At 40.8% G+C, this 16,944-nt stretch overlaps 1 protein-coding gene across 7 annotated transcripts in view; it reads left to right on the top strand.

Moving 5' to 3' along the window:
• CADM1 (cell adhesion molecule 1) overlaps positions 1-16,944 on the top strand; it is a 291,229-nt gene that overhangs the window by 199,205 nt on the left and 75,080 nt on the right. For all 7 annotated transcript variants that reach the window (XM_030538269.1, XM_030538274.1, XM_030538273.1 and 4 more), the window contains exons 2-3: positions 15,437-15,583; positions 16,788-16,940. In XM_030538269.1, the coding sequence (XP_030394129.1) occupies positions 15,437-15,583; positions 16,788-16,940 (300 nt within the window). The remainder of the gene's footprint in view (positions 1-15,436; positions 15,584-16,787; positions 16,941-16,944) is intronic.

Here is a 16,944-nt window from a genome sequence, read left to right as displayed (position 1 = left end):
GCAGGATGTTCTCAAGTCATTCCCTTATCTGTACAAGACACACATAATTGGATGTTGCTCTGAACACTCTGCTTATTAGGGAATGTTATTATTTTGCAGCTTTACAAAGTAACGAAGACTTAAGACAAGAATATAGGTTTGCGGAATTTCAGCATATACCATCGTCTGAACTTACTCACATCTTGGTTTATTCCAAGACTTTTCCTTACAGGATTTGTCCCTCCATCTCCCCCTCTTTACACTCACTCTCTAATTCACTCGTTTTTAAACGGTCCAGAGGGACTGAATAAATGAGGTCAGAGATTCCCTTTAGGTAGTAAGGATAAGATGCCCAGTGATTTTTCTTTCACTTACACTGCAGATACCTATTTCAGGTACTGCTGACACCCATAAATATAATACATGGTTATTCATCCTATTAATCCAAAATGCTCAGGTGCTGGAGTTGGTTTTACTTTTATGTTGTTGTTTTTTTTTCCAAAATAGGGAAAAATTTCTCCAGTAGCTTGAATTACCCCAGCATTGATTCAAAAGGCTTCTTGCCTGTTGTGTAAACTGTAGGTCATCCAATTTTTCACAGAGATGGAAAGTTTAATCGAGGAAAATGGTTTGAAAATCTGCATGCTGACAAGTGCAACTGACACATTCACACTGATAAAATGGGTTCTCCACTGCAGCGTAAGCTAGGATTTAGTTAGCAAACAAACTGTTATTTGAAGGATTTCTCTCTCCTTTTTCCAAGGCTCTGATTGATTGATTTTTTTAACCCGGAGTATTTGTCATTGTTGGAATCTAGCTTGAATTTTGCTTTTTATATCCCTTCCCTATTAGATTCAGGAAAAAAAAAAGCCAAGTGGCCTTCTCTGTTTTCCTGTAGGTTCCCAATCTCTGTAGCATTTTAGCCACTCACAAACAGCAGTGAATGTATCCTCCCAATACCGAGGTGAGGAACAGCAGTACTGTGACTGTTTTACAGAGCCTGATCCCAAGGGGAGGGAGGGGGGAATCCTTTACTAGGACTGCGGTCTAACTGACTTCCACATGGTCACCCAGGAATCACGTGCTAGAGCTGGAAATTGAATCCAGGTCTCCTGAGTCTCTGTCCCGTGCTTTAACCACAGACCATCCTGCCTCTCACTGAAATCTTTTATGGTACTTGCGGTCTTGGCTGATTCACAGAACTTCGGTGATAAAAGGCATTCAGCTGCGGTAGTGATCAGAGGCAGTCTGAATCCCTAAAATGGATAAGGCAGGTGTGGGTAAGATCTTTCCCATAAGTGTCTCTTGTCCTGACATCTAGGTATGGGAGGAGTGGAGCACAGGAGTGCACTGTGGGTCCCTTAAGACGCCGTTTCACTTACCTTGTGTAAACCCAATATTCAGTTTCCAGGAAGCCATATACTGCCAACTAAGCCCCGTAGCAGAGCCGTAACGTGCCATGAAGGAAATAAATGCTTTTAAAGACTGGATCAAAGATGATATTGTAACAACTTAATTTATTTCATTCACTGATGAGAATATTTGGAAATGAATTTGTGTAGTTTTACCACATATGGCCTCAGAGTGTGTAGGCTGTGTTCGGAAGCTAATGGGATTAGTGAGTGCAGCTCAAAGAACCTAGTCATGTCCCTATGAAAGTACTCAGCACTGCAGAATTCAACACTGGACGTAGTAATTAAATGAGTAAAAGTGTCTTAACAATTTTGCTTGGCTCAGAAATACTTTTTATGTTGAAATTGAAATATCTCCCTGTAAAACTCCATAAAATGCATTGAAATATTTCAGGCATCCACCAAATAAATTGAGCTTGCTGTGTGTGATGGCAGATGTAGACGTAGACGGTCAAATCAGCTTTTCCTGTCTATATTTTTTGACCCAATAATCCTGTTGTCATTGTATTGACAGGAAAATCTCAATCCATTGTAATGTAATGTGATGAAGTGGAAACCCTCAAAACCATTTATATCAAGAACATTCTGGAGAAAGTGGAGGGAACTGAAACCCTGGAGACACAGTGCTCCTTTAAAAATGAGACATTTCAGTGACTCTGTTGTCTTGATTGTGCTTCAGTTAGTGTAGATCTATGGTGGAAATGTATTTAGAAGCAAAACAATTCATCGTGGACAAGAATAAGTATCAAATCATGTAACCAGAAAGCAAGACAATTTGGAGTTTAGTGTGGTTCTTAACAAATTCCATGTGCCCCTCAGCAATGGTTAACTTAAACTTTACAATATTTAAACAAACACTGGGATTTAAAGGGGTGAGTTAAGGATGGGATTTCAACTTTCAAACTGAATTTCCTGGGTTTGCCAAGTCATTAACTTTACTTGAATGTGGGTCTTTCAAATATTTTCTTTCCTTTGTTTCTATTACCAAATCCACCAAGAGAATTTGAGACAATGCACTTTTATTGTTGTCAAGGAGATATGATTGTGATCTATATGCAAATATCCAAGGCAATAGACTGTAGAGTAACCAGTTATAGACTATAATCTTAACATGTATTTAATTTATTGTGAAACTGTATCATATTTACTATATAGACCCTAATGACTCCAAAGGATCCATTACACTATATTATGTGATTTACATATTTAAAGTGCATAGTAATAAGCTTTTGGCATTTGAAGCTAATCAAACATACCCATGTAGTAATGCATATCCAAGTTGGAAGAGAGAATTTTAAATTAGTGTTAGACATCTCAACAGGAAATTAATTATATATAATACAGATACAAAGCACATGGGTTTTTTTAATATTCAGTTTGTGCACAGTTAACTTTAATTGAACAAAATCTATCCAACATGAATATAAAGCAGCTGATTTTTTTCCCCCACTTATTTTTCAAAACTTGGTTAAAAGTTTTGCTGATTATTAGAGGATATTTATTCAAATAAGGATTTTTCACCCTTTAGTACAGCTTCCCTCACTGACACCACCCCTGGTGATTCTGCATTGGGAACATAAAATTGATTGTTCCTCTCCATAATTTTTCTTTGATAGAATGTAAATGCAGTCTAATGAAATTAAACACACTTGAAAATGTTTATCTACCACCAGTAAATATTTTGCTGAATATTTCTTGAAATGTTTGAAGGGAAACTGAAATGAGACTGCTGTTGGTCATAATGTATCCTTATGCTTGTAATCTGCATAATTCACATTAATATTCTTCCCTATTTCATGAAACTGAGTATGTATCCAGATGACTGAAAACACTGGCTTATACTATCTGGTGTTTTAGTTAAAAACAAACAAAGATAATGAGAAGGGTCCTCATTTTGACTGGGTAAATGTCACTTTGGTTCATGATGCAGAGATAAAATTTCTAAAGTGGTGCTTCTTGGAGCAGGTAATCCTGGAACCCAAATGGGGAGAAGGAATTCTTGATGATGTCCTAAATGGAGCATAGGATCTGGTCCAAGCGGTAACTGTAGCTGAAGTGACCATAATGCAATTCAATATAACATCCTTGGGGAGTATACTTAAAAAAAAAAATCACGGTAACATTTACCTTGAAAAAAGGGAAGTAAAAAGAATGACAGCACTAGTCAGAAATTTAAACTGAGCAGTCACAAGAGTAAAATGCATGCAAGCAGCATAGGGGCTACTTAAGAACGCCATAACAGAGGCTCAGAGTAAATGTATACCCCAAATCATAAAAGATTGTAAGAAGACCAAAAGAATTCCGCTAAACAGCCAAGTAATGGAGGCTGTTGGAGGCGAAGAGGCATCCTTTAACATTTGGAAGTGAAAACCTAGTGGGGAAAATAAGGAGCACAAACTATCAGGTTAATTGTAAAAAGTACAATGAGCAGATCAAGCAAGAATTTGTGAAGCAACTTATTAAAGACACAAAACCCTAACAGTATGAATTATTTAGAGTACATCTGAAGCAGGAAGTCTACCAAATAGGTGTTGAGGCCACTAGATAACCAAGGTGTTAAAGGAGCAACTAAGGAAGACAATACCATTGCAAAAAAGCTAAAGAATTTGCATTGGTTTTCACTGCAGAGGATGTGAGGGATACCCTCATCAGAGCTATTGTTTTTGAGCAGCAAATCTGAGGAACTGTGCCAAAGAGATGTGCCAGTAGAAGAGGTTTTAAAACAAATTGATAAATTACACACTAAGTCACCAGGACCAGATGGTATTCACCCAAGAGTTCTGAAGGAACTCAAATATGAAATTGCAGAACTATTAAGTGTGGTATATAACTTGTCACTTGAATCAGCATCTGTACCAGATGACTGCAAGGTATCTAATGTAACACTGTTGGATTTTTTTATTTTTAAAAAAGAACTGCAGCGGAGATCTTGGCAATTACAGGCCAGTAAGCCCAAGTTCACTACTGGGGAGAATGGCAGAAACCATAGTAAAGAACAGAATTTTCAGCCACATAGGTATCTCTGATTTGTTGGAGAAGAGTAAACACAGCTTTTCTAAACAGAAATCAGGACTCACCAATCTTCTAGAATTCTTTGAGGATGTCAACAAGCATGTGGATAAGGTTAATTCAGTTGATACAGTATGCTTGGATTTTCAGCAAGCCCTTGGCAAAGGCCCTCACTTAAGGCTCTTGAGGGAATTAGGTTGCACTGGATAAGAGGGAATGTCCTCTCATAGATCAGTAACTGGCTAAAAGATAGGAAACAATGGGTAGGAATAAATTCAGTTTTCTCAATGGAGAGAGGTGGACAATGGCATCCTCCAAGGTTCTGTACTGGGACCTGTGCTATTCAACGTTTTCATGAACAATCTGGAAAAAAGGGTGAACAGTGAAGTAGCAAAATTTGCAGATGGTATAAAACTATTCAAGATAGTTAAGTCCAAAGCGGATTGTGAGGAGTAGAAGAGGGATCTCACAGAACTGGATAACTGGACAACAAATTGGCAGATGAAATTCACCGTTGATGAGTGCAAAGTAATATATATTGGAAAACATAATCCCAACTATACATATATAATGATTGGCTCTAAATTAACTGTTAGCACCCAAAAAGGATCTTGGAGTTTCCATGGATAATTCTCTGAAAAGTTCCGCTCAATGCACAGCTAAAATCAAATAGGGAAACAGTAGGTTTGGGATAGAAACTGTTAAGAAAGGGATAGAAAATAAGACAAAATATTATAATGGCACTAATCTACACACACAGACACACACACACACCTTGATCACTGTAACCAGTTCTGGTTGCCCCATCTCAAAAAGGATATAGTGGAACTGGAAAAGGTTCAGAGAAGGCAACAAAGATGACCAAGGATATGGAGAGGCTTCCACACAAGGGAAGATTTAAAAGATCTAAAAAAGAGATAACAATGGGAGGGTACAATAGAGGTCTATAAAGTCAAGAATAGTGTGGGAAAAGGGAATAAAGAAGTGTTGTTTACCCTTTTCAACCATACAAAAACCAGGGATCACCCAATGAAATTAGTAAGCAGCAGGTTTGATATAAACAAGAGGAATTACTACTTTTCTCACAACCCATCTCATTGCCATGGGATGTTGTAATGGCAAAAAGTATATCTAGGATGATAGTAAACTTCTGGCTGCCAGAAGCAGATCACTTTATAATTACCCTGTTCTCAGCACTCCCTCTGTTGCTCTGATATGGGGCACTTCCAAAGACAGGCTATTCTACAACATGGACCATTGTTCTGACCTAGTATGGCAGCTGTGATGCTCTTATGATAGAGGTTGGGGAGGGAGGCGGGGGTCAGAAAGAAGCTTTTCAGACAGTGTTTAGATTGGGAGGCCTTTGAATCAAAATAACTATTCAAATCTTCATGAAAGTTGAGTCGCTGGCTGTTTCCAAAAATGCAGAACTGTGCTTATGCTTTCTGGATCCCATCATGAACCCCAAACCTAAAGGTGAAAACACACGTCCGTGAGACAGATTGTCATTCCAACTTGGGACAGCCTGGGCACTGGATTTCTAAAGAAATCAGTTCTCTGTTTTTAATGGAGCAACATTCCATCATCAGAAGCTTCAGTGACTTGAACTTCAAGTAATTTTGTTTCTAAATTACTCTTACTGTAATTCGTAATAATTCAGATAGGGTTTTGACTTGACATAAAACTCGACAAATATAAGGAATGGTTTAATGAATTGAAAGATAGAATTGAGTCTCTTAAATAAATGTAAAAAAATGTTAATTGCTTAGATGGAAATCAAATCTTAATAGCTTCATTAATCCTTTGTAGTGAATATTGTGTTTACAAAGAAGTATGGAGAATGTATCCAGTTTAACCTTCTCCAGAAGTCTCTTCTCAATTGGATTGATAAAATTCTTCCCCAAGGTTGTTTTTTTTTGTGGCGATTAACTTTTTGCTGCTATTTATCCACAGCAGAAGCTGCTGCTTCTGTATTGGTGACAATTTTCAGCTGGGGAGCTAACCCTACTGTTAAATTCTTCTTTGTCTAATGACATAGCAAGTTGAATGCAGCCAAAAACCATCCCCTTCTTTGCACCTATAAAAATTACTGCATAAAAACAGGTGCTATGCCAACTTGAAATTGACCACTAAGACATCTGTACCCTTCCAGTGGTCTGAGTCTTGTAAATCCAGAAATAGTGTGCTCATGAGCAGTGACTTGTTCCATTTTTAAATGCAGCACTTACTTCTATCATTATGATAAAAGCCAATGGCCATTGTGCTGAGTTAATGCCACTTGGTTGCATTCTGCAGTAGAAGAGAGGGGGAGATGTTTGCTTGATGTGAGATCTTGAAAAAAATCTTTGTGCGGTTTGCTATAGATTTAGTTACAAAACAAGGCCACACAGTAGTGTGTTGCCAAGTATTTTAACATGGCCTCCCACCAAGATTCCACCCTTTAGCCATTATAAACCACCTCTCCAGGGTTCCTTGTGCAAAGAGGACAGTGAGGTCAATTGCATGCAATACATGTGAATAGGAGACTCCCCCATCCCCCAATATAACAGCTTAAGTAGACAGCGTCATTTTGGCAAACCAGATAATTGTTTGGCGATATTTTCAGAAAACTATACTGAGTATTTTGTTAGTATAGAATGGTGTTTAGCTTATGTGATTGGAGATAAGGAGTGAGCATTGATAGTCTTGTAGAGGCACCTGGTGGAAAAAAATTAAGTGCCTGTAACACATTCATCATGAGTATTTTTAATGAATGCTAGGGGACACATTCTCTCAGGGAAGGTGGGTTGATTGCTTTTATTGATATTTTTAATTGCTTTATAAATCTGAGACAATTTAGCAATAGGCACGGAGACATTAATAACACCCAGGGTCAGAGAAATTGCTCCAAATCCCTCTTCAAAATGGTGGCAGGATTTGAACATGGCTCTCCTGAAAACCCTCGCCACTCCCTCACTGAGCATTGTGAAAGGCATGTGGCAATTTTTCAATCTATTAAAATTTACATTTCTCTTAGAGGTTAAATAATGAGAAAAATATGAAATTTTAAGTGTAAATTGTGTCCTTGTATTGCTGCTTCTCAACCTTTTGTTAAATTGTGGTGCACAGAAATATTCTGAGGTTTCATCAGAAGCACGTATAGTTGCATCATTACTAAGTTACTTGGACTCTCTAGCCTTAATGCTAACCCTTTATGCATATGCTGTCATTAGCGTTCTTGATGCCTTTCTGCTATATTTTCTAGACATTCCCTTTGGTTGGTACCTTCCTTTCTCACCTCTAGTTCAATAGCATTCTTTTTAGTCATTAACTATATGCCTACATCTCTCAAATTTTCCCATCATTAAGTTTAATTCGACACATCTTACCAATCAAAAAATTGGAAGTTTTTTCCAGTCTGTGCTTGCTTTTATGTCATCAACAAGTGAAACCACTTATCTGTCCTTTTGTCCATAGTGTTTGTATAGTTTGAAAGCAGATGAGAAATCAAAGTGACCCAAAGGGACTTGAATTTGGATTTCTCTTTTGGGTAGATATCCTCTCAGGTTTTGTTTTATGTACTTTTTACTGCTTAGCTTCTGCACTAATTTTCCTTAGGATTCCTTCTGCTTATTTTGTGACCTGACAGAACTTGCATCATTTATGATGAAAATTAGAAATTTAGAATGCAAGGGTTTTATTTGAACTACGTTCCCCAGCATTCTCTAAAACTTGAACCCAGATATTGCTACATGCATCTGATATGTTGGTTCCTATCAGTTAAAGAGAGAGGGGGTTTTGTGCAGCTGACTTGTAAATAATTACTAGACTGAGAGAGAGGAGATTTCATGAAGAATTTTTCTTCAGTTTCTGGACTTCACTTTCTGCAGTTTATGAAACTAAGCATGTCAGGGTTCCTTCCCGACTCTGAACTCTGGGGTACAGATGTGGAGACCCACATGAAAGACCCCCTAAGCTTATTTTCCCCAACTTAGGTTAAAAACTTTCCCAAGTCACAAATTCCACCTTGTCTGGAACAGCATGCTGCCACCACCCAGTGATTTAGACAAAGAATCAGGGAAAGGACCACTTGGAATCCTATTCCTCCAGGCCCTGCACCCCGCTTTCCTGGGGAAGGCTTGAAAATAATATCCTCACTAATTGGTACAGGTGAACACAGATCCAAACCCTTGGATCTTAAGAACAATGAAAAATTAATCGGGTTCTTAAAAGAAGAATTTTAATTAAAGAAAAGGTAAAAGAATTACCTCTGTAAAATCAGGATGGTAAGTACTTTACAGAATAACAAAAGGCTCAAAAACACAGAGGATTTCCCTCTAGGCAAAACTTTAAAGTTACAAAAACAGGGATAAATCTCCCTCGTAGCACAGGAAAAATTCACAAGCTAAACCAAAAGGTAATCTAATGCATTTCTTTGCTATTACTTACTTTTTTTTGCAAGACTAGATGCTTTGTTCAGATATGACTTAGGAAGATGTATTTTCCCTAGCCTGTTTCCTTGTTGACTCGGGGAGAGACAGACAAAAAAAACCTTCTCCCACAGATTAGAAAAAGCGTAAATCTGATAATCAGAAGACAAATTGCCGCTGATCTATTTATTTTTTAAATGTTTTAAAGAGAATTGTTTTGTGAGAACGATCTTTCAATATTCATGCTTTGAGAGAGTGGGAGTCAATCTTGTAACATTTTATGCAGTCACCCCAATGCCAAGAAGTTAAGTGCTAATTTCATTTTCTCTGATCTGAGCACTTGGCTGTGCTTTAATACAATGGGTTGTTCTTCTGTCATCTGCAAAATACTCTCTGTGTAAATTACATTGAAGAGTTCTGGTATCAATATGTTGTTACAGTGTAATCTGGATTCTGGTTTACCGTGGGCCTTCTCTTTTATTGCAGATTCAAATGGAGGAGCTTCTCCAAAGCATATGGAGAGCATGGTTTAGTAGCAGGCTAACTGGGGTTGTGAGTTCAGACTTGGTAAATGTCCACCATGGAAATAAAGCTGATCCCCTGAGGCTAAGCATGCTGAGTATTAAAGAATGAAGGGAGTAGTAAACAAGGTGTTTGATATTCCATACCGTTTCTCCCTAGACTTGATGTGCATAATTGGGTCCTGGATAAATTACAGGAATAAAAAAAAAGTATCCAGTGTAAAAGAGCTCATTTACATATAAGTATATTCTCCATAGCAAAGTAAACGACGCACAAGAAGGGATAGTTGTCCACCAGCTAAATAAAAGAAACTTCAGTAAAAAAGGTTGCAGTTTGAAATACGTTTCCTGATCAGGAAGGAATAGGTTATCACTTTGGCTTGTGGAGTTTTTAATAAACAAAAATTTACTGGAAGAAGGCTTGGCTTCAAAAATGCAAAAGTACATCCTGAAGGTCTATGTATAGTACAGCCAATTCCTCATGCAATACAAGCTTAGCATTACAATTAAGTCACCTTGCGTCTTTGAGAAGTGTATGTACTTTATCTAAAATAGCCATACTGCATGCGGATGAAAGAGTTAATTGTTAAAGTATTTTGTGGTTTATTTCTGTTTTTTTATTGTAGAGCTTTATAGTTTCAATATTTCCATGGCAAATAAAGCTGTTATCATCTGTGGCATATTTTGAACATAGTAGCTTCTAGGGGTTCAGGACCTTTCATGGAGAAGAGCACGTATAACAGCACAAAGGTAATAATTGTCATTTGTTACCTGAAGAATAGAGTTGTGACCATAGCTGCCAGTCCTCAGAGATAGATGCTCTCACCTTGAGAGCATCAACCCACAGCCTTGGCATCATTGGAAGGAATCTATCCTTGTTTGGAATTTGAGCTCCAGTTCTTTTCGGTCTCTTGCATAACCTAGCTGAAGGAAATCATTGTTTCTTACTGTGGCAGGTTTTGTACCTCATCACCCCTTTGATTCGGGGGTTGGGGGGAGGTTAACCCTGCCCCCTGCGTCTACAGAGGTCTTACTACCTCCCCAGTAGTGAGGGCTGTATGGCCCAGTGGCCAGAGTCCCTCAAATCCACCTCCCCAGGTGGGGTAGAGCAGCCCAGTGGCCGGAGTCCCTATAGTGCTCTCCTAAACCAGCGGGGCCCAATGAACAGAGTCCCTCTACACTTTCTTCGCCCAGTGGGAAAGTGCGGCCCGAGATCTCTATAGTGTGCTCCTAAGGCAGCGTGGCCTAATGGCCAGAGTCCCTCTACACTCTCTTCGCCCGGTGGGATAGTGCGACCTAACGGCTGGAGTTTGTCTACCACCTTTGGGGCACGAGAGAGGGGTTGGTGAACTGTGTCATCCCCCAAAAGATGGGGGGGTTAGAGACCCCCAGTAGGGGAGCCCAGGCCCACCCGCCTTCACCAGTCTCCAACTGAGGGCCCTGTCAGTGATGGCGTGATCCCCTATGGGTCAGCAGGGAATCCTACCGCAACACGCTGCCCTCAGAGTGGTGAGAGATACTATTGCCTTCCCTTCCCTGGGTCACTTCCTGCCAGTCCCCCAAACATAGCAGTCCTTGTGGCATCAGGGTCTCCAGGTTCCTCAGCACCCGATGGTCCCTGGGGTTCCCACAGCTGCCAGTCTCTGGGCCTGCTTCCTGGCTCCTCAGATCCCTCTTGTAAGGCTTGCAACTGCTCCTGGGCTGGAGCTTCTGCTGTGTGTCCTCCTTCCTCAGCTGCCAGCCCTGACTGAGCGGTTCTGCAGGCTTTTATGCTTGACTCCCGGTTGGAGCATGCCCAGCAGAGCCTCAGGGGTGTGGCTTCCTCTGCCAGCAAGGAGAGGGTTAACTCTCTGTCCCAGTGCAGGGCCAGTCTGCCCCATCACACTTACCAAGAAAAAAAAATGTGCTGATAGGCTTCAAAACAAAGAGTAAAGTTATGTAATTTTTTAGCTAGCTATCGGTTGAAGATTTCTCCTTTATAGAACTGGAGCTGCTGTGATATCACTACATGGTCTCTTGCTTACCAGTCATAAGCACATGTGTACCACGCATGGATATAGTGATACTTAGCAAGGCTCATGAATGATGGAGTAAGTATAATTCTGACATAAATGGAGTTGCCCAGTGGGATTAATTTCAGATCAATTAGATTACAATTGAAAATATTCATAGACGAACACTCATGCAGATTAGAACAATAGAGAATGTGTTTCAAGTGTTGTGTTCAGGCATTAAAATTAACTTGTTAACCATTCATAGTTACTTGATGTTTACTGAATGTTTTTATTGGGTTTGTTTGTTGGTACAGAAATTCTGACTGACTTGATATATCCATTATATTTTATTTATTGACTTCCTTTTAGTCCTGGAAAGGATAAAATACAAAAGGCTTTGGTAATATTATTATTTATATTAGTTGAGCAATTTCTATATACACTTCTGCTGCATATCTGATAGCATTATTGTGTTTAGTGGCTGCCTAATTGCCTGTGTAGGTTTTCCTGGTTGGAAATTATCAAGTCTTTGTTGTGCAAGTGAACTGTCCTACGTGAATAGGGCAGTCACTAAATTGTTGGTGATATACCTCACTTTTCCATTCTACACTCCCAAATATCCTGTCCAGTTTATTTCATTACATTTAAAAGTTGTCAATTTTTCTCCCATGTTCCCTTATTCACAGTTTTTTAATGTTGCTAAGCATCATTCAGTTGGAAAGAATATTTGGCCTGCTAGAGGGAAAAATATGTTGCATTCTTAGTACATAAAACCTATAGGCAATTTAAGATTGAGAAAGGTAAATTGAATTTTCAGACTTTTAAGCAAATACTTTTCTGTTCCCTTCTTTATTCATCTCAGTCAACTACCCTTGACTGTTTTCTATGACAATCCTTGTTATCAGAGTCAATGTCAGTGCTATGGGGCTTGGCCACCCTTACTTTCATCCACATTGATGTGATGAAGTGTATGTTGATAAAGGGCTTGTCTACATCAGAAAGTTGCAGCGCTGGTGAGGGAGTTACAGCGCTGCAACTTTGAAGGTGTACACATCTGCAGGGCACCACCAGCGCTGCAACTCCCTGTTTGCAGCGCTGGCCGTACTCCCGTTTTGTCTCGGGTGTAGAGGATCCAGCGCTGGTGATCCAGCGCTGGTAATCCAATGTAGACAGTTACCAGCGCTTTTCTTGACCTCCGTGGAAGGAGGAAGCCTCTGGTAATCAAGCTGGTTTCCTTTCCCGGTTTGCTCTCTCGGTCCCGGAGCCACCCAGCAAACCGCAGGGAAGGAGACCTGCTTGCTCGGGGTTCCGGGACCGAGAGAGCAAACCGGGAAAGGAGACCAGCTTCGCCGCGGTTTGCTCTCGCGTTCCCGGAGCCACCCAGCAAACCGCAGGGAAGGAGACCTGCTTGCTCGGGGTTCCGGGACCGAGAGAGCAAACCGGGAACGCCGCGGTTTGCTCTCTCGGTCCCGGAGCCACCCAGCAAACCGCAGGGAAGGAGACCTGCTTGCTCGGGGTTCGGGGACCGAGAGAGCAAACCGGGAACGCCGCGGTTTGCTCTCTCGGTCCCGGAGCCAGCCAGCAAACCGCAGGGAAGGAGACCTGCTTGCTCGGGGTTCCGGGACCGAGAGAGCAAACCGGGAACGCCGCGGTTTGCTCTCTCGGTCCCGGAGCCACCCAGCAAACCGCAGGGAAGGAGACCTGCTTGCTCGGGGTTCCGGGACCGAGAGAGCAAACCGGGAAAGGAAACCAGCTTCGCCGCGGTTTGCTCTCTCGGTCCCGGAACCCCGAGCAAGCAGGTCTCCTTCCCTGCGGTTTGCTGGGTGGCTCCGGGACCGAGAGAGCAAACCGCGGCGTTCCCGGTTTGCTCTCTCGGTCCCGGAACCCCGAGCAAGCAGGTCTCCTTCCCTGCGGTTTGCTGGGTGGCTCCGGGACCGCGAGAGCAAACCGCGGGGAAGCTGGTTTCCTTTCCCGGTTTGCTCTCTCGTCCCGGAACCCCCCTTGAAGCCGCCCAACAGCGCTGCAGTGTGGCCACATCTAACACCACTTGCAGCGCTGGTTGCTGTAAGTGTGGCCACTCTGCAGCGCTGGCCCTATACAGCTGTACTAATACAGCTGTAACAACCAGCGCTGCAAAATTTTAGATGTAGACATGGCCAAAGACTTACTATGATCTCCTTACCACTTCAGCTTGGAGCTGCTAAAGGCTCCCATCCTTGAAGGCAGTGGTTTAGTATAACTTAGTTGTGTAGTTTGAGATTAAATATACATACATTACTGATCTTTTTTTTAATAACCTACCCAATCTATAGGTACTTTAAATGCCTCTCAAGCGATTCTTAAAAACTATTGCTTTACCATAAAACAGTATAATTATTGCTGTATTTTCCTCAAAAATATGCAAATTGCTGCTGAGTAAATAGCAACTGTTAGTTGTGATGATTCAAAGATATTAAAAAAAAATGGAGAATATGGCCAAAGGAAGTATCGCTGACTGTGTAAAGTTTCCCCAGATTCCAGAGAATGAGTGAAAGCTGTAGGTGAACAGGGGGGAATGCCTGATACTATAGGGCTTTCTCATGTATGGCTGTTGTGAAGATGGGCACTTTGTACCACAAGTGATTTCCTTTCAACAACTTTAACAGGAACAAGCAGTATTTTGTGTTGCAATTGTCCTAACAATAATTGATCACTTTTTTCAGTTCTGAGTAGTCCAGGCACATTTTTTTAAATCACTCAGTGGGCTTGTTCCTTCACCTCCATCCCAACAACAGCAGAAAATGAAGTTGCTCAATATTTTTTGCTGGAGATATTTGAATCTTTAAGATTATTGGCGCTGCAGATAGTTTTTTGTTGTTGTTTTTTAACTAGCAAGAATTCCTATCGCTTTTCCCCTTTCTACTTTTGGTTGAAGGGTGGAGGAAGACTTTTTAACTATGTGTTTCCAGAATCTTTCTTATACATTTATAATATACTATAGAAGTAAGCTCTTCCATTTCCCTTCTTGTTCCTACTCCTTTAGTATATTTTAATATAACAGTACTAGAAATTGTCTGTATAGCAACCGCAATCAAATTTGAATGAACTAAAAACTGGGCTTCAGATTTTCACACCACTTCAAGAGGAAATCCCAGGATCACTGTATTCTTGGAAGCGCTTCGCATTTTCAGTGAATTGGTTTGCCTCCTTAACACCCAAGATCTGCACATGGGCTCCAGGAAATGTCTTGCATGCGTTAATAGGTCCTATCGGCTGCGCTGTCCATTCATTTCTCCATTTCACTCTCTTGTGTAGCTCTGATACTCTTTTGGTTCCCAGGGAACTAAGAGGTAGACATCATGCCATCAACTGCACGTCTCACAATGCCTCCACCACTTGTTTTTTGGGGGCCAGTCTGTGCCGCGGTGCTTGGCTCCTTACTGTGATGTAGGGCTGAGATGAAGACATGGCCCCCCAGAGTCAATCTCCTTTTGTTCCCTTCCCTCTTTCCCCCACTTTGGCATATGTTCCTTGCATATCTGCCAACCAGGGGTTCATTCTCAAATATTGCATTCTGGGTGGGTGGGATAAGGTAGCAGATGTTTGGCTTCTAGGAGCAAGAGAGTTTGTCTGCTACTTCTTTGCCCAGTTCTTTCCTTGGAGTCAGGTTTTTACATCTAGATGAAATTATCCATCAGCTGCTTATAGAGCAGCCTTGCCAATGCATACAGCAGAAGGGGCAGTCTTTGTTTTCAGAAAAGTAACTGCCCCTTCCACTCTAGCCACCCACAGAGCTCTCCCAGTTATTCTAGTCTAATTTAGTGGTGTTCATTAGAGTTAAATGGCAAGTCGTTATTTTCTTCCCCAGGATCCCCCTTTCAGATGTTATCCAATGGCCAACTGTATATGTGTGCAGCAATGAAATTATTGCCCAGGTAACTATAGTTATGAATTGTCTATGGAATAGACACTAAGCCAATAATAATACCCTCTTCATACTCAAGAAGGAATAGTTTGCTTCAGCATGGGGTCCACCAAAGCTTGTTCTTGATAGATTCTACATGAATCCTGCTGACATAATTTAAAAACTTGGCAATACAGTATTTAATCTCTGTCTTTCTTTGCTTTTTAAGGTGATGGACAGAACTTGGTTACTGAAAATGTGACGGTAGTGGAGGGAGAAGTTGCCACCATCAGTTGTCGAGTCGAAAACAGCGATGACTCAGTGATTCAGCTACTGAATCCCAACAGACAGACGATTTATTTCAAAGACTTCAGGCGTAAGTTTCCATCTCTGTGTTATTTGGTTGCAACTGACCCCCACCCTCCTAGCATTCTGTATAAAAATATTGCTAAAGCCTCTTTTTTAATTTAATGTTAGGCACTTAAAGTTTAGTTGATTCTTCAGAGCGTAGATGACAGGCAATCATAATCTTTCTCCTTAATGGAAACCTTCATGGTCCCTTTTAAAAGTCAGACTGTTTTACTCTGCAGTAGGAATTGATTGTAGTATTTCAGAGTGAATTGCAACTGGGCACCAAATATTTAGCTGACACAAACAAATTGAATACAGTAATGCAGGAGAGTACAATGTTCTGAGGAGTAATGTGTTTGGTCTGAAGATTGACATGTTCAAGATAATCTGTCTCCTTTAAAGTCAAAACTAAATCTGTCGCCATGGTGCCCAGTGCAGGAGGATGGCTTTATTTCCTGTTTAGATAACACTGTGAGGATAACAACTGAAATGAGACTATTTAAATTATTCAGTCTAATGGCTGCTGTTGGAATTGGACGGGATGGAACAGGACGACTAGTGCTCTCTATGTATACGCAATGCAGAGGGTCTCTTCTCCAAAATTGCTTACAATCTAAGTAACTAATTGGGTGAGACGAACTCAGCGGAGATTGTGATTTACTGGTATTGCAATAGCATCTAAGGACCCAGATCAAAGATCAGGGTCCCCATTTTGCTAGGGGACCTTGTCCCAAAATTGACACTCGAGAGAGACCATCAGTGAAATATTTGTCAGTGCTGTCAAAATTCCTAAAGGGATTTTAGCAGTAATTACTTGTGTAAGGAAACCTAAATCTTAAATTCTTTGCTCTGATTCTTATCTCTGCTTCATGCCGGTCCTAATCCACTCATAGTATCAATGCTGCACTCCGCTTTAAGCCACAAAATAACCCCCTGAATTGTTTTTATGGCAGCCTTCTTACCCAAAACATCACTGCATCTTCTGAAAAACAAAAGCTAGACACATGAGTAGTTTTGTATGGAGAATTTGTTGTTTAGTGTTATTGATCTAAGTGCATGAGTATTGTTAAAACCCAAATTGAAATGCAAGGAGCTGGAATAATGTGGAACAAGTAGGAGTTTTGTTTGGGCACCGTTACTACTCTTTCTGGCTTTGCCGTGTTTTTGTGGGAGGAAATGTAGTATCTGTCTTGTTCATCACAATCGCTAATGATCTGTTTGTTCCACAGCTTTGAAGGACAGCAGGTTTCAGTTAGTGAATTTCTCTAACAGTGAACTCAGAGTGTCGTTGACAAATGTCTCAGTTTCTGATGAAGGAAGATACTTCTGCCAGCTCTACACCGATCCCCCACAGGAAATTTATGCCACTATGACTGTGCTTGGTAA

Source organism: Gopherus evgoodei, chromosome 19 (genome assembly GCF_007399415.2).
Source record: "Gopherus evgoodei ecotype Sinaloan lineage chromosome 19, rGopEvg1_v1.p, whole genome shotgun sequence".
NCBI lineage: Eukaryota > Metazoa > Chordata > Testudines > Testudinidae > Gopherus > Gopherus evgoodei.
Note: the sequence above shows the minus strand (reverse complement) of the source record. Positions and strands in the feature narration are given on the sequence as shown.